This window comes from Siniperca chuatsi, linkage group LG10 (genome assembly GCF_020085105.1).
Source record: "Siniperca chuatsi isolate FFG_IHB_CAS linkage group LG10, ASM2008510v1, whole genome shotgun sequence".
Lineage (NCBI taxonomy): Eukaryota > Metazoa > Chordata > Actinopteri > Centrarchiformes > Sinipercidae > Siniperca > Siniperca chuatsi.
Window position 1 is genome coordinate 10,792,718 of NC_058051.1, and position 27,402 is coordinate 10,820,119.

Below are 27,402 nucleotides of genomic sequence, written 5' to 3' on the forward strand. Positions count from 1 at the left end.
ACCCCAAAGTGTGTGTGAAGCACTCTGCTTTAGTCATTACATTAAAGAGGGGTTTTATGTGCTGGCCTGCATAACCATATAAGAGGCTGGTGTGTTTATGTGGAGTGTCTGGGGATTGCAATGAAGTGTATGGCGACTTAGTTCACCGTGCTGCACCGGCGCATGCTGAAGTGTATGGTGGGAATTGGTGTGTTGTACGTTGTTGTATTGAAGTAGCTCACTGAAGTGTGCTGTCTTTGCTTTTACTGAGGCAAATTTCTGTGCTGTTATGGTTGAGAGGTGGTTAAACTTTTTATTCAATGGCTTCACATTTTTCAAATCAGTTTTTCTTTGGTTCTACCTGATTTTGCTCCCTTTCTTCGTACACAGTGTTTGTACTAGCAACATGCTGCTTCACATTCACAGTATTGTACAAATGTATGCCTGTTATGGAGGGCTATTATGGGGAGGAATTATCCAAAATATACTAAGACTACAGTTTAAGATTATTGTCATTATCAATTAATGTGTCAAATCTTTTTGTATAAAAAGTTTGAAAATAATCAATAATCAATTTCCCAGCCCAAGGTGACATCTTCAAATTTCTTCTTTGTACAACCAACAATCCAAACAGTCATATAAAACAGAGATATAAAACATTTGAGGAACTGAAACCAGCCAATGTTTGACATTTTTGCTTGTGCCACAGCACAGGTAGAACTGGCAAATTGATTTGGAGTGTCCACTCCACTGGTCCCCGGCCACGCAGTCGAGTGGGGGGACCAGCCCCGCTCCGGTCCTCCTCTCATTTTGATGACCGTGCACTGAGCTCTGTTGATTTCAATTAATTTCGGTTAATAAAGAGACACAGACAAAACAAAACCAAAATCCTTCAGGGATGAGGGTTTCCATCACGGTCTCAACAAAAAGTTCCTCTGTGCATTCATCTGCAGCAAGCATCATGCATCCATTTCCCTACTCTCGCCTCCAGCGTCTGTCCTCTAGCAGGCTCATATTAGATAAGACCCATTCTCTTGAGATTGACAACCAATCTATATAAAATAACAAATGACAACCTGTGAATGTGACACTTGATAAATGATTAAATAACTAATTGATACATTACACATACACAACATTTTCAAATAAATAAATGTGCTGCTTGAGCATACATTTTGTTAACATAACCTCCTTGAACTCAGATGAACCCTTGAGTTCCTTTTGTTTTTTGAGCTGAAACACCCTGTTTTTTATTTAGATTGCAGCAGAAAAGCCTCTTTTTGTGTAGTTTACTGTGCTAAGTGTAAAGTTTCCTTAACACTCAGATGGTACTTGTTTGTGTTATTTGTGGCTGAATTTAAATAAATTACTATGGGTTTTTTTAAATTCCTTTTCTAGAGCAGTAGTAGTAATTTTCTTTCAGAGGAAGTGTTGCTTTGTGTTTCAGTGGATGACAGCATTGTAATGCACGGGGGAGTGACGTTTGAGACAATCACTGTTTGATGTTTGAAATGTGTACTTGTGAACTGACAGGTTATTATGTCTGGTACAAGGATGGAATATAGAGCGGTGTTCTGCACATTTAGATTTCAATAGTTGTGTTGTGCTCTCGTTTCATGATTGTACATGCAAGGGAAGTTTTTCACGGACATTGTGACTGCCTGTGTCCTCTTATTTTGTCACATTTTATGTCTTATTATTTTGAATTTCAGAATAAATAAAATATTTAATGCATTATTTCCAGTGGTAAAAGACTAGAATATCAAACAGATGTACTTCTCTGATATTTAGGTCAAGTAGAGATAAAATTAACTCAAATTTATTTACTGTAAAGCCCCTTAAAACAATTTAAGTTTGGAAAAATAACAGTTATTATTTATTAAGAGTTAAGTTTAACTCAGAAATTCAGCTAATCTGCATCATCAGGGCTGTGTTGGTGTGATTTAATCAGGTTAGTTCAACAGTGAACTGGCAACATAAGCACACAAACCCACAACTGTTATCACATTGTAATTCAAATGTTGCTCAGTTCTGATTGATGCACTTTTAGTAACCTAAACCCAACAACAGGACAAATACCCCGGTCTCTGGTGTCAGAGTCCTGATATTTGTATGTCCACCCGGACCTCCTCCCTATGACCCCATGACTGCATTACAGTTATGAGCATATCACACTTGCTGGATTGGAAAATACTTTTTACATTCACATTCACTTTTGCCAGTGAATGTAATCCATGCAGCAATTCATGTAATTGGTAAAGCATATTAGTTCAAATTTTGTAGGACATAGGGTTGGATATTTTGCTAGGTGGTGTTTGTAGTTGACTAGGATGGAAACAGTTGCACAAATTCTGGTAACCTGAAGCATTGTGAAATTAATCCTTTCTCTCCCCCCCCCCCAGGTTACTATGGGAGGGGCTGCACTGACGCTTGTCATCTGAATCCATGTGAAAACGAGGCTCAGTGCCACAGGAAGCCTAGCTCTTCCCATGGATACATCTGTGACTGTGGAGACAATCACTATGGGCAATACTGCCAACACAGGTAGACACACATACACAGAAATGACTCAACATTTGAACGACAGTTTACCTGTGAGATGCCAACACAGTCTAAAGCTCTTTGATGCTGCCTGTAGCCCAGCTAAGCTCTGTTCAAGTGTGTTTGTGAGTGTCTTGGTAGCTTTAGTTCTGCCTTGTTGTCCCACATCTCCAGCCTTGCGTGTAATCCACTGTGAAATGCATGTAGGCTAATGTAATAACACACACACACACACACACACACACACACACACACACAAAGGTTATCTGTGTGTGTGTGTGTGTGTGTGTGTGTGTGTGTGTGTGTGTGTGTGTTAAACTGTGTAAAGACAGCTTGACCCTGACCTGAAGTGGTCTTCCTTCCTGCTGTGAAATCCACACAGCTTTAAATTTATCTCATGATCTGTTCTGTGCGTCATCTTTTATTTAGTTGGTGTGTGTTTTTCACAGAGACACACATTGCAGAGAAATATCTCTACAAGTTTCTCTCTCTCTTAATTTCCCCTGATGTCTCTCTCTCTCTCTCTCTCTCTCTCTCTCTCTCTCTGTTTCTCTCTGTGTCTCTGTCTCTCTCTCTCTGTCTCTCTGTGTCTCTGTCTCTCTCTCTCTGTCAAAGTATCTGTCAAATAATCTTAATAGACCTGACAGTTTGAACTAATTTCTCATTTAGGAGAGACACAGAGCACAGCCAGCGCAGCTTCCTGTTAAGACCCAGCCTCTGTTTCTATGCCCCTCCTTCCCCAGTTATGATTAGACAAAGCATTTGACTCTCTGGATGTGTTTGTTCCGCCCTTTAAGCAGCCAAAAAAACACAGCAGGGAGAGGTGCTTCATTTGTAAAATAGATTCTATTGGGAGATGTAATAAAAAATCTCTGGAAAAATAATAAGTCCTAACATTCTATTAAGATAACTGATATCTGAATTTACTCTTCTAAACCCTCCGAAAGGAGCAACAAACAGATACACGCACAAATCTGCATTAATTGTGAGACGTGTTCATCTCCTCAGTGATCCATTAGACACTGAAAACAGAAGGAGAGCAGAAAGAGAAATCCCAAACTGATTTTAAAATGAATGAATAGCTAAAGGTGTTTGCTTGGTAATGGTTACCATCTGTGACTCAGCATATGCTAAAGTGTTGTGAAGTGCATATTCTTTTAACCCTGACCTCTCAAACTCCCTCTCTCTTTTTCTCACTGGCTGTCTCTCTCTTTTGACACGCTCTGTTGCTTTCTATCTCCATACTGATTTTACCTACTTGTGTTACTGATTCTACCTGTTGGTGTGTGTGTGTGTGTGTGTGTAGAATTGATCACCAGTGTCCCAGGGGTTGGTGGGGATCTCCGACCTGTGGACCTTGTCACTGTGACACCAATAAAGGCTTTGACCCCAACTGTAACAAGACCAGCGGACACTGTCACTGCAAGGTAACCAGTAAACACACACACACACACACACACACACACACTGCAACTCTCAGGCAGGCATTTGTGGATAGAATGCTAATTTGGGTATCACTTTGCAAAGTGTAAAAAAGCTGATGGAAACAGATTATCTGATTAATAACGATTAGTGCAGTACCTGTTTTTATTTCTTGAGCTGTTGATGCAGCATCAGATGCTGATTTTTCTGTCTTTTTTAGTTAATTAGTATTAACTAGAGAGTTATTTGTCATATTATAGAACCGCTATAGTTGTTAAAAGCTCTATTGAATGGTGACAGACCTGCTGGTGTAAAGTTGATTTTTTACATTACATTGAATACTAATACTGTTAGGATTAGAAGGACTTTAGTGGTGTAACTCTATAGATCACTTTGGCTTTGGTTTAATCCAGGCACACAGTAATCATCTCACAGTCTGATGGTCTTACAGGCTAAGCCAGACATACAAACTACATCAACCATACGATGATCATCTCTACATTTTGACATTTCTGCTTTGTGTGAGTGTGTAAATTAATATGTTTGTGTGTAGGCAGCATGTTTAACCCTGTTTTATCCTGTCCTTAATCTGATTTTTTGACCTTAATCTTTAATCTCTTATAGCCTACTGCCCTTGAACAAAGTACTTAACCACATGTTGCCCTGTGCCCTTTGGCTTCTTGTTCAGTTTTCTTAAAAATTAAGCTTGAAATAAAAACTTTTTTCTGCTTGTCGTGCTCACAATGTAAGAATGTTTTCATTTTGCATACATATACACCATTCCAGTCAAGGCTGACACACATAACTCTATCAAGTATTACAGTGTACATCTTAAACTGGCTTTCTCCACAGTGAGGGATGTGCAAAATAGCAGCTAGTAGACGTCCTCTTTGACCCATATATCCATCTATACTGCATCAACAATTAATTACATTTTTCCTTTAATGCCATTCAGTTAAAAAAATTATATTCTTTTTAAGATGCAATGATCATCATAATTAAATTAATTGCGTTGAGCCCACATTTTCCATAAACATTGTTGCGCTTTTCCAGGTGTTATTCTTTTTTTTTAGTGTCTGATTTTTCGTACACAAGTTGTTAAAGATGATTATCATGTTGAGGGTTAGGGGTATTTTCCATCAGCCTTTGACTCCCTTGATCATCACTTTTATACTTGATCATCTGCATTTCTGAGACCTAAAAACTGAGACCTAAAACTCTGTACTATTCAGCTGGAAGAAGAGAAACCTGTCCATATTTTGGACCATAAAGCAAGAGCAGATTACTTGTGAATTTCAACTTGTAAAATACAACATAAAGCTGCTATGGCCTCACAGTCTCGTTAGAGCAAGTGCGTAGGATTGGTGTCAACATTGGTAGGGACACAACGACCCACCCGCCCACCCCCGGCGCCAGGAAGGTGAATGAGGGGGCTGTTAAAATACAATTCAGTGATTTAACCATGCAAAACCTCAGAAAAGCTAAGTAACAACATAAGGGTGTGTGTCCATGGCTTAATTTGTGCCGGATCCTGCCGGAACAGGATCCGGGACTTCCCAGATTAGGACCTGCACCTATTTGATTGGATCCTGCACCTCCTTTGTCTCTATCAAAATCTGCAAGCCCCACATATACTGTAGATGCACTGTATGCTGGCAAGTGGTTTAATGCTTTTTGGTGTCTTTGGTGTTTTGAGTGGAGGGGGGCTTCAAAGAATGAAGCAGTGGTGCTGCACCACCATCATCTACGGTAGCACCATAATTTTTTTCCCAAAATGTAGTGTAAATATACAGCATATTCTCATGCAAGTTTAGCAAACTAAATAATTAACTGCTTTCCTTTATCCCTGGCTTTTTTACACATCATGTCTCTGTTATATTTGTGTCCTCTTTTGCGTCATTGTATAAATCTTGCTCTAATGCATGTGATGATGTAATCGCTGACACTATTCTTGGCCGTGACATTTTACATTCATTTGACTGAGTTTGATCTGTGTGCCTACTTATGCATACCCTGTGTGTGTATTCAGGAGTTTCACTACCGTCTGCGGGCCTCTGACACCTGCCTGCCATGTGACTGCTACCCGGTGGGTTCCTTCTCGCGATCATGTGACCCAGAGACAGGCCAGTGCCAGTGCAGGCCCGGCGTGATTGGTCGCCAGTGCAACACATGTGACAACCCCTTTGCTGAGGTCACGAATTCAGGCTGTGAAGGTGAGAAGGCTTATTTCCTTTTGTTTCAGACATTTAGATCAAACTTTTGGAAATTATGTATCTCTCTGTTGCATTTCAAAGTTACTCTGGTTTACCCAACAGGGTGCTACATTGTTTATTTAGTAATTTATTCTCGTGCTGAGCATCACATCTGCAGATTGGAATTAAAGAAAATCAAGTATCTCACTGCTGCATTGTGTTTTTTCCAACATAACAGTAACTTGCCTAGCCTAGATTGTGGGACAGAATCATTTGTGGAATGTAACTTTTTCCACCAACTACTTTATTTTGATGGGTACAAATGTGTCACTATTTTGCAGCTCCTTTGTGGTTAATCGAAGAAAAAAAAAACCCAAAGGACTGACAAAAATGTTCCACTCATTTGAACAATAGTTTGCAAAACTGGATTTAATATTAAATCTTTGTCAGTGTTGTTCTCCAGCAATGACAAAAAGTAATGTGTTACTTTCTTTGTTTTGTGTCTCTTGGCAAGTGGTACATAAAACTGTGTCTTGTGTAATTTTGAAGACAATGTATAATTTTCAAGATGGATTTAAAACCAGTATTCAAACTGAGTAAATTATCCATGGAGATAAACAGACATGAGTGAAAATAATGAGGCACTACTGAGCTTCCACCATATTTAATCATAACTGTATAATCATAGGATTTCAGTTTCTTCTTATATTCTGTCTTTCAAAATGGTCATGTTTATCAATCGTGTATCCAAGCCTAAAATAACAAAGAAACTGTCCATGATATTCATCTTCTATTTAACATCTTCTCTATTCATCGTCTCTGCTTTTCTATTCCGTGCAGCTTTGTCACTTTCCAGTGTCCCTCTTGTAATTACTACCTTGAATTCCTAGCTGGTATTTTATTTCTCATTTTCACTGTCTACTCTGCAAGTCAAAAGAAACATTTCCACATCATTAGTGACTTTTTGTTATGTTTTTAATTGAAAAGTTCATCGAACTGATAAGGATTATTTTAAATGATGTTCTTTCTCTCTGCAGTCATTTATGATGGTTGTCCAAAGACCATCACTCAGGGGATCTGGTGGCCTCGGACCAAGTTCAACCTGCCAGCCGCAGTGCCCTGCCCCAAAGGCTCTGTCGGTCCGTGCACACTAACACCAGTGCATTCAAACACATAGACATTGGATATATTCACATACAACCTAATGTCAGTTTTAAACTTCAGTTTAATTTATATATGCCATGTCCTTGTGAAAAGAGTTTGTAGAACTGTTTCTACTCCTTACAGGTGCGGCCATCAGACACTGTGATGTAGAGAGAGGATGGCTGGAGCCAGACCTTTACAACTGCACGTCACCTCCGTTTGTGGAGCTCAATGCTGCTGTATGTAGAGTATTACCACTAATACACATGTCTTCATGGGTCCCAAAACTTGTAACTCATCTTATAAGTGCTGAATCCTGCAGTTTGTTCTGAGCGCTTACGTCTGCTGTTATACAGCTCCAAACTGTTCTGGACAGCCGGTGATTGAAAACTAGCTAACTTTGTAGCAAAACTACTTTAATATTAATTAATTAATAGTTAGTTACACTTGTTCTGGGGCACCACCCTAACAGGGAAAACAAATAAACTGTATTAATTAATAACTCGATCATTAAATGAATCAGTCGCTTAAGAAGGATTTAATTCTTTTCAAAAGATTGACCTTGTCTTCTGCTTCAAAGAAAACACGCAGACAACTTCTTACTGATTAAATGAGGACATTTACTTATAGCTAAATCCCTAATAACTGAATAAATGAAGGATTAATTAGTATATGCTAAAAATTCTAAACAAACAAATGAATAAAGATATTGAATGATGAGGTAAAATTTTAGCTATTGGCAATAGTGACGTATGAAGTATGTGCTCTGATGATTAAAACAAAACAATGAGACACTAAAATAATGCTAGGGCAATTAACTTATCTAAAGGGGAATTAATATTAACAGTTATTTTAACTGGCACAGTTGGGAGATGCAGGATTCAAAGTTTCTTTGGTTCTACCCTTTTTGTTACTGTTGACCAGGCTTCTTTAAGAAAGGCTTGGCTTTCAAAGTTGGCTGGCTGCAGCGTCTTCTGTCAAATATGTGATGTTGTGGCTTGTCGAATAAAATATCTAAATAACTAACTTCTTCAGCTAGGCTTGAGTAATTCCGTTGACCAGATGAAACTTTAAAAAGGAAATAACGTGTTATAAAAAATCATGAGGCTTAGTGTTAACGTTACAAAAATATAAAAGTCAAAAGAAACAACTCTTCAGTTTAATACTGAAGCATTAAAAAGGCTTGCTTGGAAAAAGGTTAAATTGTGAGCGGACTTTAGGTAACGAAAATAAAAACGCAACCCGTTGAGCTCAAAGGTGAGGGCCAGCCTGAGGGGAAAATCCCAGTCCAGCCCTTTTGTCAGCTAGCCAAAGGAGGAGGAGTTGTGGGTGTGTGCTATTCCTTTGAAACTTAACATAGCTATTGTTCTATCAGCGTAGAAATTTTTTTGCACGCAAAATATCACATACTCAAACATCACTATGACCATGCAACCATGATCCAAAACATACAAATAGTGTAGTGATTATAAGAAAACATTCAGGGAAAAATTTAACCATCAACTATTTCAGCAGCCCATTCAATCAGTTACCTGACACTGTTAATTAATTGTAACTGTCAAAACACACATTTTTAACACTGCTGATAAGTGGCATAGGGTTTAACAATACAGTTTGCTTTACATAATACAGTATAATAGCTACAATATTATACAGATTCATAATGGCGATGGTTGCAGAGACATCTGTTGGTCAGTAGGTGGCAATGCTGTCACCTGGTATTGCTCATTTCATGTCCTACAAAAAGTTGGGTTACACATCAAGGGAACGTGCTGAGAAATGTTAGCTGGGTTACTGATTGGTTATATAGCTAATTCACATTAATTCAGACTTGGGTTCAAAAGCAAGAATATCACAGTGTTACTTCCTCAGGACTGCACTTTCAACTTTCTCAGACCACATCAGGGTGTGAGAGAAGAAAGAGTATGTTGTTTGCATGTGTGTGTGAGAGTGAGACAGATAAGGGAGGATATGTTGTTTTTAGTCTCTCGTCCTTCAGTTAAACTAATCCAGAGAGTCCATTTATTGTCTTTAAATTTTGCTATTGCTCCATTAGCGTAGCAAGACATAACTTTCCTCCGGGGTGGAAAGTTCTTGTTTTGTCTTGCAAGTGTCCAAATTGACACCTTTACTGTTAGAGAGGGAAGAAGTCAGTTTGCAGATTCAGAGTTCTGAGCAGAGTTTATTCAAAACTCCCCACATGGAATTCCACCGTAAATGGTACAGCAGAGTGTTTGTGAATGTTTGGCAAGCCATCTGGCCATTGTTATCACTACAACTTGTAAATTCAAAACTTCTATTACAGGAGTCTGATGGGTTTTTTTCATGAACAGTGAGATTTATTTTGAATTTGTGGTAGCAATACACAGAGAGCACGCCCAATTTAAGTCAGCTTGGACCTGGAATAGTGGTGGACAAGGTTGTGGACCCACTAGTCTTGTCTTTTTCGCAAGTTTCGCACCCACCGTAATTTCTCCTACATGCTTGGAAGGGGATGGTGAGATGAGCAGTATTCAAATGGTTGCAAAGTGCAATTTCACCTCTAGATGTCACTAAATCCTACACACTGCTCATTTAAATGCATGTAAAAAGGGGATAGATTCAGTTTTTCATGTTTTGTTGGTGTCTCTATGTTTAGCTTGATTCTCTGGATCGTAATGAGACAGAGCTGAACACCATCATGGAGAAGAAACTTGCCCACCAGCTCCGTGACGTCACTGAGGCAACCGTCCGACTCTACGGCAATGACTTGCAGATTGCCGAAAGACTGTTGTCCCGCCTCCTCACCTTCGAGACCCAACAGAGCGGCTTCGGACTCACTGCTACTCAGGACGCACATTTCAATGAGGTAAAAAGAATAACATAATTTAATTTTCCTTTTCACTCCTCTTCAATTTTTAACAAGGACACACTGTGTATTTTGCTCTTTTATACATTACAGTGGGAGGATGAGAGCAGTGAGGAGAGGGGGCAGGTGTACAGCTAAACTCTTGAGATGTTCTTGCAATGGCATATGGTGGAACATATAAGACATACAGTATTTGCAATTAACAAGGGCTGTTTATTGGCTGTTATGATTCACCTTGCAGGAGACAGAGATTCATGGGGGAACATTTTTTTAATTTACACTATATACCAAATTAAGAGTGTGAGAAAGAGGTTTGAAATGGTCTCCTTTGTAGTTGTATTGATGCGTTGATGATTGATGGTGAAATGATGTTGATTTTAATGTGTGAAAATCTAAACATGTTATGAAACTCATCACTGCCACTGTGTGTTAATTGGCATTGTCAACCAAGACAAGTGTAACCAACAAGCTGATCGGCATTTTGGAATAATAGTTTATGGAGAGTATCTTCAACCACAATAAATGTGTCAGTTTTTGGGTTTGATATTAAACCATCACAAATGGATTTTTGAATGATTGATATAATATTTTAAAGTTATTTTAAAGACCAAACCAGACTTCCACTCTGTTACTGCTAGCAGCAACCACAAATCGAATCTGCCAATAGACATAAAATAGCTGCTGTTATTTAAAACAGTAGATATAATTCATATACTGTACCTTTTTGTACCCAGTGAGTAGATAGTACAACGAAATGTCTTTTTTCTGATTGGGGGGGTAATGTTGCTATGGTGATGCAGTGAGAGTGGCTCATGAAATATTGCAACATGTCATCTCTCCATAGAAACTCATTTTACCTGATACAACTGCTGAGCTGAGGACGCAGGAGCTGACACACGATCATTTTAGTATGTTGGTGTCTTGACATAAAGGCGTTAACAGACATCTCCATATCAAATTTGGCTGACAAGAAATGAGTGTTCATATATCCCCCTTTTACACACACATTTTACTGTTTCAGTTTATTGGCTCGTGTGTCAGTAATTGACAAATTGCATGTCACTGAAATTGACACCCTGCACCCTGTTGATACTGTAAATATTTTCATTCATGAAGAGAATTTTATTATTAAATCTTTGTAAAATGTAATTAGTCCAACTTTTCTCCCTGTCATTCAAACACACACTCCAATCAGGACATAGGGCACAGAGAGATCAATCCAAATAAACTTTAATTGGTTTCAATGGTTTCAATGTTCGGGTGTTTATGAGGGTTGTGTGTGTGTGTGTGTGTGTGGTTCTAAAGAACAGAAGAAATAAAATTACAGCATTAGTCATTGATAACAGAAAATGCACGGAATGGCAAAAGAGCTTGCCTTAAGGAGGTTCGACATCATTAACTACGGCAAGTGCACTAGGATCTAACTCAACAATTGTAAAGGGGGCTTGACAACAATAAGAACAGTGGAAACAGTAGACTTTCCTACAGTAATAGTAGTAGTACTAGAAGTAATAGAAGCAGTAGTATTTATATCAGAGGAAGGAATTTTTTATGGTGTTGAGTAATAATCTCACGCTACCTGACATTTTAATTCATTTAGCTGTTGAGTTAATAGGGACCATGGTAGGCAGTTAAAAAGCAGTTTTTTGCTCTCACATTTTTCTACAGTCACAGTATCAGTGAGGATTTAGCCACCTGATGACAACTGTAGCAGAAATAGCCACACCCGGCAGTACTGAAACAGACTGTCAATGATAATGTCATTGTTATACAGCTAATAAGTTGCTATAGAAACTGTGGTGGTTGTGGTAGCGACATCCGATAGTTTGAGCAAAAGAATGTCATCTGTGTCTTTTTGTAATTATATGAAAACAAAGAAGATAAAATTGATCTTTGATAGGAGTTTTAAATATTTGGTTTCATTAATGCATATACACATTTTATTACAATTTTTGTGTACCTGCGTTAATAGTTCCAGCGACCTTCACTCTGTTTCTCTAGTGGTTCTAGAAAAGGAGTAAGAACTCATTCTAGTAAAATATCAAAGATATTTATGAATATTAATACAATTATTGATATTATCAAAATTATTAATATGGATTAATAATTACAGGGCACCACCCTGAGATCAGGAACCAATAACCAAACATGAAAAACAGTCTCAAAGGTGGCTGTCCACCTACAAATGCTGATATTTAAAGTACTATCTTACATTAATAAGGGTGGACAGTGAAGGGTGAAGTCAATAACAATAACAAAGTCATTAACAATAAATAACTTCAGCCAACAACCACTATCTTCTAATCTAAACACAATAAGCATACAACAATCAGCAAGCATATATGGTGTGTTTGTATGTGTGTGTCAATAGAGAGGTGGGATGTGAGGAATCAGAATCAAAAATACTTTATTGATCCCCGAGGAGAAACTCTTTAGATGGCAGATGTGACCATGTGGGTCTTCGTCACACACAGATCCAAAATAGCAGGCAGACCGTGAAACTCAAACAAAAGGGGCAGAGCCAAAATGGAGGACACACTCTGTTTGTCCCCAGGATAGTGTGCAGCTTAGCTGGTTATGCTACCAAGCTATCTGGGCCGTTTGAGATGTGTGTGTAAGTGTATATGTATGTGTAAAGGTGTGTGGGTTAGTGGAGAGGAAGGAGAAAGAAAGGCACAAAGAGTAAGGCACAAGAAATCTCAAATGCCGTGGTAAAGCACAATAGCTGTCCCTTTATCACACAGGAACCCGACAGCAAACTTTTATTCACCAGCTGTGTTTCTGGACTTTGGTCTGATAAAGCACTGTTACTAGCTTCTGCAGTGGCTAAAATAACACAGTTAAACGGTCCAACAGCGTGGTACCGATACGGAACGTGCTAAGCACGAAAACACACAGGAAAAACAGGACATGGCGGCCTGTTACTTCCCACAATAAGCAAAGCACAATTCACAACAATGAAGCTTAGATGAAATAAGAAACAGTTCTATCACTCTATCTCTGCCCAGACAAGCCTCTTACTTGGGATCGCTCTTGATAGCGATTTAACGTGTCAGTCCATTCAGATTTGTCTGGCGGAGTTCTCTCAGGCTCGGACACTGACTAGGCCGGGTCTGTGGTGTCGGCGGGTTCAACGGTGAAACTGTTCCTTCGGGGGCAGCGGAGGGAAGCAGCAGTCAACTTTTAGTGGGGAGAGAGAGAGGCTCAGAGGCTGTCTTTCCCTCCATGAAGAAAACAGTAAATCTGTGTCTTCCGTCTCCAGGCAAAGATTGTTATGTGGAGTATAACAATTGGGTTTCAAAAGTGTTTCAGCAAACACAAAACAGTCTGTCGCTCATCCAGCGAGTTGAGACCTTCCTAGAAAAATAAAAGTTCAACGTTGAGCGTCTCCTGCAGCCACAATAGAAAGTGCTCGGATTTATGGAGGTGATGACATCGTCATCCTGCACCCTGCTTGGCAGTTTGTCCAATAGAAATCCAGTGTTTGGATTCAAGCTGAAATATCATGTCTAGGCATGAATTAACGGCTAGTGGAGATTGCGTGGCGTTTGAATGGGCCTTTGTTTCCCATTCAGGCCTCAGGCAAGGCTTTGTCTTCCCCAGGAAGGCCACTGTCTTTGTCCTCCACACGTGTTGAGTTGACAGTATGGTCGTCACCTCACGTCTTCTGTGCTGTAAGTTCTGTGGGTTAAATTGAGAATAGTGTACTTTTCCCTCTTAGGTGAACAATAAAATAAAAACGCACTCACATTTATCTGATTAAATATACACTATCTGCTGAATTTCCAGATACACACTGTGGCTCCAGTTATGACACTGAACAAAAGAGAAACGATACCAACACACTGGAGGATGATTTGATTGTTTCAGCAATGTGTTGTTGTGTTTCTTTAACTGAATGACTCACTCTTCTTACAAACAGCATATGTCAGGGGCTGACTCATTAAATAAAACCTAATTTATAACCAATGTTAAAGGTAGAATATGCAGGATTTTCCTAAAAAAACAATGTATAGACTCATACAAAAATAATCTCTCTCAATCATCACTTATGACCAACTAGAAGTGTGTGGCAGTGTCTGTATCTGCAGAGACCCTGCCATCTGCCTGTATTTTCTTCTCAGTTTGCTGTGTTCGGGAAATTTCTGGGTGTCAACCTTTGGTCAGTGGTGTGTAGCTCCAGCCAATGACAGCGCGCAGGCTGTGAAGTCCATGAAGGACCATGAAGTTGGGACTCGTAACGAAGCGAGCAGCTGGTTCCTTCCCACAGCGCTGTGCGAAGGTCTGGGCGATTTTATTTGTGCTTTAGAATGTAACCGCTATGAAACAATCAGAAAATGTATTTCTGATTCATTGTTTTGTTGTCGCTAGCACAGCTCTCTCTCTTTCAGTCATTCTCTAGCTCATTTCCTCGCTGTGAGCTGCTGTGGAGTGGACAACTTTGAATGTTGTTAAAAAAAAAAATTCTTCTTATTCTGCATTTCAATTAGGTTTTGTTAAATAAAAACTCATTTATAACCAATCTTAAATGAACATGAACATTTTGTTTGGGCACTCAAAAGCATCACAGTTGGAGCTTCACTCCAAATATAGTACATTGCTTTATGTGATCAATACATAATCTTCAGCTAACAAGGACAGTTGCTATAGCAACACAACAGTAGCATTAATGGCATCCTATAGTGAGTGAAATGAAAACCTTTTTCCTGCCTGACATTCCACTTAACTACTTCACCTGACAGTATCAATCAGAAATATGGCCATTAGGGTTTAACATTTAATTAGCAGGTTTACAGAGGCTTAAAGCAGCTATATGTTTTCACAATAGTACAGTAATGATTTTTATTGTCATCTTGCAGTTTCTGGAAGACAAACCTCAACTCACCTCACTTGTGACCTCAACCTCTGACTCTAAAACAGTTGTGCCGTCTACATCGCATCATCTTGAGTTAATGATGCAGCTCTAGGTTTACCCTGGCAGCACTGAAGTGGAGCTGCAGACAGCCCATTTTTTCTCAATAATAAAAAATATATATCTGATAATACGTGACACCTCACTTTAAACAGCAGCTATTAGGCCAGACGAATAAGTAATGTAGAACACAGTTACTATAGTAACCCAGCAGTGGTAAGAGAGCCTGTGGCTCCAGGAGAAACAAAGAAAGGCAGAAAAGTGTTTTCACATCAGCAATGTAGCGATGAATGCAGGAAGATGAAACTCTTTCATGTTCAAGCTGTGATCCAATCCATCTGGATACTACTGTACCTCCAGACAGGGCTCATGTCTCATCAAGTACAAAGCAAAAATGTGCCAAATGTGTTTTAAAATGAGGGAGAGAACTTCAGATATTATACGTTCTATAATAGCCATTAAAACATCTGGCATTCATTATGGAACAATGTACTGCACAATGGTCGGTAATGTAACTGTTTCTCATAGTGGGATCTCTACAGCATAAATGAAGGATGAAAAGAGAACAAAGAAAATCTAATGGGATAGAAATAATTTGCTCCAAATAGTTTGGATATGACAACATGTTGCTGTTTGAGTGGCACATATAATCTGTTTGTTGAACTGATTAAACTAGGATTAGTTTCCAACCTGTCATCCATGCTGCCTCTCATTCAGCATTTGTGTGCCCTGCGCCTTCTTCTATTTCTGTAATTCTGTCATCTGCTGCCTCTTCAAAATCTCTTTCCTTTTGTTAGTCTCTGTTGTTTTTCACCCCTTTTCTTTTCAATAGATAAACACAGGCCATATGAGCTCTTACTTGTATACAGCCTGCTCAGGTTGAAAGCCTAATATCCACCTTAACATTTTTCATGGAGAAATATTGGCTTATTTTCAAGTTTAGTAATATATTTGAGTTTCAGATTTTCTCCAAACAAGACCACATGGTCAGTGGAAGCCATTAATGGAAACTGGACTGGGCATGCTTTTTAAACTATTTTAAGGGCATTCATTTACATCGCATTAATTTGCATAAAGCATAGGGGTTGTTGGTTGAAGCAAGGGAGAGATAAGGTAGATAGAGAAATTATTAGCCAAATAATCACAAACTCACTACAGGAACATTGTAGTTTTTTTTTTAAACTTGACTTCAAATATACAAAGGGAAGGGGAAAACATCATTAACTAACATTCTTATGTAAACAAACATGCATGTAAACACAACGGGCAACAAAAATGATGGTCATGGCCATTAGATAAGTCAATTACGTATTTATCGCAACAGGCCTATTCCTCGCTCACTTTTTCCATCTGATCACAACTGTCTTTTAGTTTATTTCTCTTTATCTTTCTCTCTGTTTCCTGCATCTCTGAGCCTTCTCTCTCTCATTCTCAATTTTTTTTCTCCTTGCCACTTACTTATCCACAGTCCCTGTTTCTGATTCTCCCTTCATCTCCCTCTACAATTCACTACGTTCTCCCTATACTGCACTGTATATTCTTTTCCTTGTTTGTCTGAAGGTTTTCTTGAGTATTTTTTCTCCCCAGAGCATTATGTGATATTGCAGTGCTTTATTGGTTCTGGTGCAGTCACACTGTAAGGAATCATACTGAGCACTTTTACTCTGTCTCTCACTCTCTCGTGATCTCTCATATTACTCTTTGTTTGTTCAGAACATTTTGCAAGGCTGTGCAGTCTTAACAGTCTTACTATCTATAACAGGCCTTCATCCAGAGACACAAATTTCCCATGAAAAGCATAACAATAGAGGCACAATGTATAAATGGCCACGTCACTGTGGTAAAACGTGCTATAACTGGGGTCTAGACTTTTTTAGCTGTTTTTGACCATGTTCTTGTGGTCCTGGGTTCTATTCCAGAAAGCAGGTTTAACAAACTCTGAGCCTAACCCTGAACTCTGAGATGGAAAACTGAGTTTTCGTTTCCAGATCAGCTGATCAGAGTCAGTTCAATCAACTCTGAGTATGTTCACTCTGAGTTAAGCTTGTGCATGGTGAATGAAAAAAGCCATCATTAATGGAGCTCAGATGGAGCTCTGATACTACGATTCACCATGGTAACAGGTAAATAAAAGGCAGAGCCTCCATTTTAATCCAGTGGACGTAGAGATATCGATGCATGTATATGCAAACTGTGCGCATTTATCTTGTCAACAAGTTAACACAAAGTTCTATTCAGTGTTGTCCATTAATCAATCATTTATCAGACTTACATTTCCTTAATGGATGATGAAGTGGTGGACTCTGACTATGTATTAGGCCATAGCCTACATTACATTTTAAATATATTTGTTCAGCTTTAATCTGACAAAACACAGGGGCCAGCAACTGAAGAAAAATATATGGATCAGACATAGAGACATGATTGTAAACCCACAATCTGATCCAGTAATATGTTTGGTGATTTGCACTTAAGGTGTCGAGATTAAAATACAGTAGATTTTAAATTTTAGACATCTATTTGGATTAACAGCATTCAGCTTTATTTCAGCTACTTAAACAAATGTAGTAAATTTAAACATAGTCACTGAAATGCTGTTATCACACCTTCAGACTATACTCAGCCAAACTACATTCTGCAGCTGCACCACGATCCTGCTCACTCAGAAATATTAACATATAATCTCCAATATTATAGGAATGATGTTCCATCATTGCAACCAATCACATCATGAGTGACTGAGATAATTATTCATTGATCCTACATGTCTAAAGCTTCATACCGAAACACATTATGTGCAATAAACATTTTAGTGGAACTGCTCTAACAAACGGACAGCTGTCTTGTGTGCACAGAGTCAGTGTTATAAAAAAAAAGGACATGCAGAGAATATATTCTGAGCTGACATCATGGTGTGTAATATTTGAATGTGAGGGCAAAAAACGCTGTTCCAAGAAATGACTGAAGTGGTAACTTTAGATAGTCCTGAGTGACAAACTAATATCCAACCAGGATTTTTATTCTACATACAGTAAACCTCCACTAATTAATGTGCTTTGATACATGCTTTAAAACGGACTGAATCAGTGAGGAAAATAAAACTGGCTGGCTCTGTAAGTGTTATGGACAGACAGGCAGGGGTCACCGATATGGAGACTGATCGTTTTATTGGATAACAGCCAGGTAGAACAGGTATACCGGTATGGAGATGGAGAAGTCTGTTTGAGGAAGACTCGCTAGAGAAGCGAATCGCTGGAGACAGGAGATACGTATTATGTTGTGTAGCATAGGGAGTCCTAGTTACTAACGAGGTCGGACCTCGACTGAGGTGAGTGCAGGCTATGATTGGGAGTTAATGGGGAGCAGGAGTGGATGATTAGTAGGTTGTGGAGCCTGGCGTATTCGTGACAGTAAGAGGGAGGAGACAGAGCGAAAGTTTTTGTTGGAGAAAAAATAAAACCTGCCAGCGAGCAGGTTAGGCTCACAGAGTCAGTTACCATGGTGGAGTTTAAATGAGTTAAAGTTACCTCTTTCTGGAACTGAAAACCCAGAGTTTCCCTCATCTCAAGGTTAACAAACTCAGAGTTTTCACTAAACCCGCTTTCTGAAATACACCTCTGGTCACAGCAGCCTGACAAGGCTTTACAATGAGGCTTACATCAGATTTCTTCTGTCCTCAACCAGAATCAGTAACAAACTAAATTTCTATCTTTCGCCTTACTACTTTACTTTTCTCTCCACTCTTCTCTACCGTGACGTTCTTTGCTTTTGTTGATTTGGTGCATGGCTTTTAGGCTTTATTAAGTCTGGAAGAAGACTCTGGCCCTTTGATGAACCCTGAGCAACAGTCACAACCTCATCACTTCTTTTCCTCACAATATGTTCTTATTTCCCTCTTCCCACCTCTGACTCCTTCTACCTGATGTCTGCACAGAAAAAAAGATCCCTTTTCTTCATATCTGCTATCTCTCTTTCCCTTTCCCAATCCAGGATGTTGACACATTTGTTACCTTTCTATCTGTTTTCTTTTCCCTTGAAACAATCAACAGAAGCACCTGCTGAAAAGCAGATCACCATTACCTCCTTGTATTTATTTTCTTTTTTAGAATTATTTACTTTTACTAATTGTTCATCTTTTTGCTGCTTTCAGAACATTCTCAGGGGCTGCAGTGTGCTGTTGGGTCCCGGTACCTCTGGGCTTTGGCGGGCTCTCGCTCAGAGTCAGAACCACATACCGGGCGGTGGTCCAGCTGAGCTGACGGAGCTGCTGGAGCAGTACACCCAGAAACTGGCCCAGAACATGAAGCTCACCTACCTCAACCCTGTGGCGCTGGTTGCTCCAAACATAGGTGAGTTCAGAATAACTACACACAAAGTCACTCAGACATGGTACAATAGCTAATCACTAGTCAGACCCATTAAAAGAAAATAAGAGAGTAATAGAATCTTAATCTTTACAGACGATTTGCAGCGGTTTTCTCATAATGCTGTAAATCACTGCTGTGAAATCAGCTAGAATTACTCATTGTAAAGTGGGAGATGAACAGCGCTAATGCAAATGATGATGGCACAGCCAGAGCACTGGCAGCAGCACAGAGAGATGAATTTCACACTCCCACACACACACAGCAGCTAATGCTTCCAGCGCACGCACAAAAACCTGAAGCGCTTTAGCACTGGCCAACATACATCATTTAGGTTTACAGATGCCAAACACACACACGATCACACACACCGTAATAGACACACACAAACTGATAGACTGGAATTTATAATTATTGAACTCCTAAGCTCATAAAAGGTATATTTAGCTTTTACTGTAAATGAAAAATGGGTTAGATAACTCCTACAGATACACATACAAACACATACATGCAAACACACTCCCTTACATGTACTATACATCTGCAGGTTTGGTCATGTGCCCTTTGTCATTTAGTTTCTGGTATGCCTGTCAGTTTAGTTATTTTCCACTTTTTTCTGTCACTTTAGCAGTGTTGAAAATACTGCTAAATAATCTGTACCACATACAACAACAAGAGTTGTTGAAATAGCAACAGCAGCAGCTCTGGCAGAGAGGAAGCCAGACAATGAATTTCACCCTCAGTTAATGCTCTTAGCTACACACACAAATTGAATTCCTATAAAATACACCCAAAACTCATGAAACTCATCAAAGTTACCAACTACTGAATCTTGCCTCCCCAGCTTCTTCCAGTGTAGTTTGGTAACACAGTTAATCCCAGATCTGAAGAAAATATAAAATAATTCTGCCTGTCTTGGCCACCATGAATTGGCTGCTTATATTTCTTTTCTATGTGAAAGTCTCTCTTATTTCACTGTATATGCTTCCCCTTTGGAATACACCCAAAATGTTGTCAAGTAACCTTAAATCGACAGCCTGATGCAGATTCCCAGATGGAGAGCATACAATTAGGAACAGCAGTGAAAGCTGAAGGAATAAGAAATACAGCCAATGCTAAATTTCACACTCCTACACACACAAACACAGACAGTTAATGCTTGCAGCCAAATGGGATGTGATAACCAGGGAAAGGATAACGATGGACCTGACACACACCCATCTGTTAGCTTTCTGTATGAGTTCCTTTCATGATTTCTTTATTTTTTGTTATTGTCGGTCATTATAATGGCAAATCTTCAATTTTATTTTACTTATAAACCAGTTGTTTCTTCATCAAAATTGACATTACAGAATTAAATTTAAAAAACACTCTTTCTCCACATACCAACAGGCAAGCACACACACACACGTTATACACGTCTGTTATATTGAGTGATTTCTCTCCTCTCTGTGTATTGAGTGTTGTTCCACTTCTGTTTGCTGGATCAAGTGTTCACTCATTATTGAACACTCCACATTGACTATGTGCTTCCTGTTCGCCACCTAATTTTCTATAATATGACAGTTCCTCTGCTTGTGTGTGTGTGTTTATAGATTTTGTATTGGCTCTTCACACTCCCATATCCACAGAGAATAAATTGGTCTGTTGACACAGGCATTTCAGGTCCCCCCTTAAATTGTATGTAAAAAGGAAAATGAGTTGTATTTTTGAGTTAAGAAGAAGAACACTACCCTAAACCTAATAACCCAAATTGGGTAAAATTGGCAAATCCAGTGTTACAATGTTATAGTGATTTTCAGCTGTCAGAAAGCTGAATTCCACTCTCTAGCTTGTGTAGCTTTGGACCAATTCAGAAATGGTGGGTATTGTATGGTTTTGTCAAATTTTTCATCAACCATTGATTTAGGAGGTTTTAAATGTGCTGTCAGAGCTGGACATTGCGTTAGCAATAATAAATTATTAGTACGATAATTTTGGAGCGTGAGCAACGTAGATTCGGATGAACATTTTGTATACTTATTGATAAAAATAATTCGATTTTCCTGAAAGTTGGCCTCATAAACAAGCCTGTCCAGAGAACTAATAAGCTTTCCCCAGGAACTAATGGAAAGTTGAATGACAATTTCATAATTTACGACTGGCTGGTTTGGAGCCAAACTAATCTGATATCCCACACCGTGCTGGTGTCAGAAACACATTTCTGCTGACACAAGCTGAAAGAAGATATTCTGTTTTACCCTGATATGAGTCAAATGTATATTAACTGATATACCATGTTAATTAATGTTATAGAAAGAACGCAAAGTTTATTTCAACATACTGATTTTGAAAAAGAACAATACGGACTCGACTCGAACTGTTCTTTATGTACAGAAATTAATATATTTGTGCAAAGTATGGTTCACCATGTTCTGTATTGACAAAACAATTTTTCAGTGATGTGTGATAATTTGGGATACAGTTTCATTTGTGTAAGTCCTTGCTTTCAACTCTAATGATGTATTTCAAAGAATATTTGCTGCGTTCTTGTTGTCTTAACCTTAATATTAATCAATTAAATATGCCTAAAGTTGCTTAATGTTGGGTATTAGCCTATTATGATGTGTTATGATAGCCTCATTCTGTCCTCACTACACTTCTTGTAGCCTCAATGGTATGTTTAGACTCTTTGAATAGCTAATGAAACAGGAAACGTGATGCATCTACACAATAATTAATTTATCATGGCTGGTACTAAAAGAAAATGTTAGTGGAACGCTGAATCCCACAGGTCCTCAGAGCACGTGTGTGCGTTTGCCAAGCATGGGAGAATAAAATTGGTAGCAAATTTATTGCATTCTTTAGGAAGATATTAGAACAAAGAAAGTAAATGAAAGTAAATGAGACAGCTGAGGCAGCTGACTTCAACCAACCCACAGAGGAACCAAAGGCGCACAGAACATGTTGGAAAATGCCGATAACACGACAAAGGTTAGAAAAGAAGAAAACCTGGATATTGCGTACCAGCCACGAGGAGCAGAGAAAAGGAGAAACAGAGAGAGCATGAGCGACAGAGACTCAAAGACTTAACTCTTAAAAGAAAGAAACTCTATTAGCGCCCCTAAATTGATTAAGAAGATTAAAGAAATCGCTACACTCTGTTGCAGCACCTGCATCCTAACAATACCACCGTTAGGACCGTAACAGACTTTAAACTCAGTCAACATCTGGCAAATGCTCACACACATGCTAATAATTCCTAATAATAATCTCCTTTGACTTTCCAAAACTTCTCAATTGCTGAATGTTGCCTGGTTTATTTCACTGGTAATTATTAAAGTTTGGTCACGTAATTGTTTCCTGTGTTTACACAAGTTAATACCGCCAAAATAACCATTCACTGCATAATCTGGTATCAAATGGTCCTCATTTCATTTATTAATGGGTCATTGCTATGTTCATATTAGTTGTTCATGGTTGCATTTATCCGTTCATTTGTGTGTCTAGTAGTTATTAGGTGTGTTTGTGTAGTCAGTAGTTTATTGTGTGTGTAGTTTTTAGTGAATAAACTTTTCATTTTTAAAAGAACTTGGTTATTATGTGTTTGTGTGTATGAAGCATCCTGGTCACTGTACACGAGACAAGAACTCTGTAGCAACTTCAGATCAAGACTAAATTGATTATTAACTGTTTTATTGTCAATTTACAAGTTGAGCGTAAACCTGCTCCTTCCTCTTACCAAAATTAAGGTAATTCACTAATGCTTTTGAGCATTTAATCCGCTACAATTTTGAGACATTAGTATTATTACCATTAAAAAAGGGGACAATCTATTGATGTCAGTCTGTAGTGGCATCTACGCAGCAGTTTGCCTTGAGATCAGGCAAGAAATCTGCTTCAATGCTTAACGGCATAAAACAGCACGAGGGTGCTATTCTTCCAGTAGAAATGGAGCTAAACCTTTCACAATTTCTCAGTTTCAGATGCTGGGAATAGTAAAAGGCCTATGTAAAAATCACTTGCAAGTTGCTGATCCTGTATTTAGCAAAGGAACCAAATGTGAATAATAACTCAATAATAACAGCAACAGTTATCTGTGTTTTAAGTAAAACACCCAGATGAAGGCCCTGTACCAAATCATGTTCATCAGGTTGTTGGCCCAGTGATGAAATGCATAAATTAAGTGCTGGCGTTTCCGGTAAGTCACTTAGTGTTGCAGAGTGATTTCCCACATTTGGTCCTTGTTACTTGAGCGACAGGATGGGTAGTGATAATGGATAATGATAGAGAGCCAAATACCTGGGTAAGCTCCAGGAGCTTTCATTGCTCAATGTATGGAGGGCTTCTTTCGTTATTCTTCCTGAAAACGGGAAACATTACACTGAGGTTGGCTGCAGATCTTGTTAGTTTAATAAGTATCTACTACTGAACTGGCTTTTTAAATTTGAGCAGATAAAAAACTATTTTGTTAGCTTTCAACAACTACAGGTCCCATGATGCTTTGACCGGCTTCTTAGCTAATACTTGGAGGCTGCTGGAATAGAGGCTAGATTAAAATACGGGGCAGGACTTTGGCTCTCTATGTCCTCCCAAATGTGGCAAGAAATACTGCTAATGCTGCCTGTGGTGTGAGATATAATCACCATACCATATAACTGCCTGTTATTTCAGCCACTCACATTATGGTTATTATACCACAGTCATGATCATAATTATTTGTCCAATAACATTTTCCTAATGATGTATATTGCACATTAACAAACAGCTGTAACTTATATTGTGTCCAAAAATGTGTGTTCATGTGTGTTTATTGGTGCCTGTTTGTTTGTCAGTCATGAACCTAGACCGTGTGGAGAACCAGACCCATGTGCGGCGGCGTTTCCCACGTTACCACACCACCCTGTTTCGCGGTCAGGCTTTGTGGGATCCCTACACCCATGTGATACTGCCTCCTGCTGCCCTGGTGCCACAACGACAGCAGCAACAAAACTGGAAGGAGAAGGAGCGGACAGAGAAAGACGGTAAGAACAGACACACAAATAGAATTAAAGGCTTGAGAGTGTAAGTGGCTGAAACTAATTTAATATACTCACACAGACTTCTCCATTTCAGCCTCAGCCTCTCAGAATGCTGCTCCCGCTCCTGTCAGTATCTCAGCCAATCAGACAGGAGAATACACTGCAGCCAGACGCACTGTTTCCCTGCCTGAGCCGCCCATCACCATCGTCATCTTATTAATTTATCGGAGTCTGGGCGCTGCCCTCCCTCCCAAGTACCACACAGACCGACGAGGAGTGAGGTGGGAATCGATCACTCTCAGAATAAAAAAAATCTATTTACAGCAGTTCTGAGCCCTCTAAGGAAGGAAACATGCTGGATATAGAAATCTGGATTACCCATGTGTCTTTTATTCAGTAGCAAACAGTAAACCACCAACCAACATTATGCAAAGAATATCCTTAATCTATCGTTTTTAACCAGACATTTGCCAGAATTTTATCAAAAATCCAAAAATAATAATAAAGGCCATAAATCATTTAGTCTATAAAACTTGAAAAATGCCAAGGTGACATCTGCAAATTGCTTATTTGTCTAACCAACCTACAAATATATTGTATTTACAAAAAGCCGCAAATCCCCACATTTTAGAGGGTGGGGGTGGAATAAATGCTTTAAACAATACATTGATGATCAAAATTGTAGTCAAGACTACTAGGTTAATATACTAATTGCTTCAGCAATAATTCCTTCTTCTAACCTTCTTGACATCTGTTTTTTCTTTCTCTCATGGTATCTTTGCCCCCTCATACTGGACCAATCTCGTTCCTCTCTGCTCACCTTGTCTTTTTCACCATCCTAACCAGGACATCAAACTCTGCTTTCTGTCTGATCTACATATGGTAACTCTGCACTCCCTCTTCCCCAGGCTTCCCAGACACCCGGTAATGAACTCCCCAGTGGTCAGTATCTCTGTGTACAATAACCAGACGTTTGTGGGCGGACACTTGGACCAACCCATCCTGCTTGAGTTCAAGCTGCTGGAGACGGCCAATCGCAGCAAGCCACTGTGTGTGCAGTGGAACCACAGCAGTCCGTGAGTACAGATTACACTGACACTTGTTTGTACATTCCTACATACACATGAATACACACCCATACTGTACACTAGGGCTGGGTATTACTTGTAATTGCTTGTCAGTTACCTTATGATAGTATATGATGCTTCACACTGTATTGATACTGTTGAAACAACTGAAATTCAATAAATTTACACTAGCTATATAGTTAATATTTTTGTTATTATGGTATATAGCTATATCTATCATTTTAATGCATTATGGAGAAACTTTTTTGTGTTGTAAATCCTGTTAATCTAGTAAATCTGTATGGTACAGTAGTCTGAAAAGATGTAGCATTATAATGTGGAAATATTCAACACATACATTACTGTTCAAATTTAGTGTGTTGGGAAACATCTGAATGTTTTTTTTTTTTTTTCATTTAAAATTTGTCATGAAACTGCAATCTTTTAACATCAAAAGTTCATGTGTATTTGATGAGTTTTGTCTTGTCTTGTTTGCTTTTAAATATAACATATATTCAGTATCTGCCTTTAGACTTTATGGCACTGGACTTATGGCAGCCACCCTTCTTATACACTTTTTTTCTGCAGACTTGTCATACAGTAGTAGAAAAAGCAGAGATGTAACTAATAACAATAACGATGGCTCAGTTCCAAGTAAGCCATTGCAGTAAGCCAGTATGTACAACAATATCTCTCTTTCTCTCTCTCTCTCTCTCTCTCTCTCTCTCTCTCTCGCTCGCTTTCTCTGTCTGCCTGCTCTCTCTCTCTCTCTCTGCAGGTATGAGATAGGAGGTTGTTGGACAGTCAGGGACTGTATGGTGGTGTACAGGAACACCTCTCATGTCCGGTGTCAGTGCCAGAGACTGGGCACCTTTGGTGTGCTGATGGACAGTTCACAGAGAGAGGTTAGTAATCTGTCAGGAAATTTACAATTAATCCACTACATGCCTCATTATGATCTGATAAGTAGTTTTCCACTATCAGTGATCCTGCTGTGTGGACATACATACCTGTTTATACCAGTGTGTCAGTTTTCCTTCTTTTTTTTATTTGAACATCTTAGCTGGTTATTGCAGGATTTAGTCGGTGTGAAAGTTTGAAATCCTTTAAAATGAAATCCTGACTGAAATTCTGAAGACCAAAGGAAGCCTTGTTACAGCTGTAGAAGATTTAGGTTTAACACAAACCCCTTGCCCATCGCACCCCAGCATACTAAGTGATGATGTATCAGATCTTGACAGAGATACAGAGACAGAAAACTTGTGGAATCAATGTGTACATTTCTCCAAATGTATATGGTTTACATTGAATTAAGCAATTACATGTTTATTCATCATCATTAGTCAAGCGTAATGAGGAATACTCCATTTCCATTAATTTGAGATGCCTTAGATATGCCCAATTTGCCAAAATAAAATTCTAGTGGTGTCTTTTATGTTTACTGGCAGCAAATGCTTTCTTTGCATGCAAAGTCAGTGATGAATCGATTTCAACCTTTTGATACTCTGTTTTTCCCTGACATATTAGAAAGGTCTGCTAATTTGCTTGGTGTGTTGTGTGATTCGTCTAGTCTAGATAGATTTTTGTATTCCTTCTTTTCTTGTCTTGTTTCTTGTTATTTTTTCTTTAAAATAAAGTGTAGTTTTAATAGTTTAAAGGAGCAGTGTGAAAGATTTAGGGGGCTCTATTTGCAGAATATGACGATAATAAAGTATGTATAATAAGTATGTTTTCATTAGTGTATAATCAACTGAAAAAAAGAAACATTGTGTTTTACTTACCTTAGAATATGCCCTTTATATCTACAGAGGGAGCGGTCCCCTTTCATGGAGGCCGCCATGTTGAACCGCCATGTAGCCCAGAACAGACAAACCAAACACTGGCTCTAGATAGGGCATTTCACGTGTTTTGCGAGTTTTCGCAGCTACCATAGT

The 27,402-nt window shown here is 38.9% G+C and overlaps 1 protein-coding gene across 3 annotated transcripts in view; it reads left to right on the forward strand.

Annotated features, from left to right (window-relative positions):
• Positions 1-27,402, forward strand: part of celsr3 (cadherin, EGF LAG seven-pass G-type receptor 3) — a 134,270-nt gene that overhangs the window by 84,665 nt on the left and 22,203 nt on the right. For 2 of the 3 annotated variants that reach the window (XM_044209702.1, XM_044209705.1), the window contains 11 exons: positions 2,382-2,523; positions 3,827-3,947; positions 5,972-6,155; positions 7,172-7,273; positions 7,422-7,516; positions 9,916-10,125; positions 19,188-19,386; positions 24,216-24,404; positions 24,481-24,682; positions 25,310-25,477; positions 26,247-26,373. In XM_044209702.1, coding sequence (XP_044065637.1) covers positions 2,382-2,523; positions 3,827-3,947; positions 5,972-6,155; positions 7,172-7,273; positions 7,422-7,516; positions 9,916-10,125; positions 19,188-19,386; positions 24,216-24,404; positions 24,481-24,682; positions 25,310-25,477; positions 26,247-26,373 — 1,739 coding nt within the window. The remainder of the gene's footprint in view (positions 1-2,381; positions 2,524-3,826; positions 3,948-5,971; positions 6,156-7,171; positions 7,274-7,421; positions 7,517-9,915; positions 10,126-19,187; positions 19,387-24,215; positions 24,405-24,480; positions 24,683-25,309; positions 25,478-26,246; positions 26,374-27,402) is intronic. The other variant, XM_044209704.1, reaches the window with a different exon arrangement.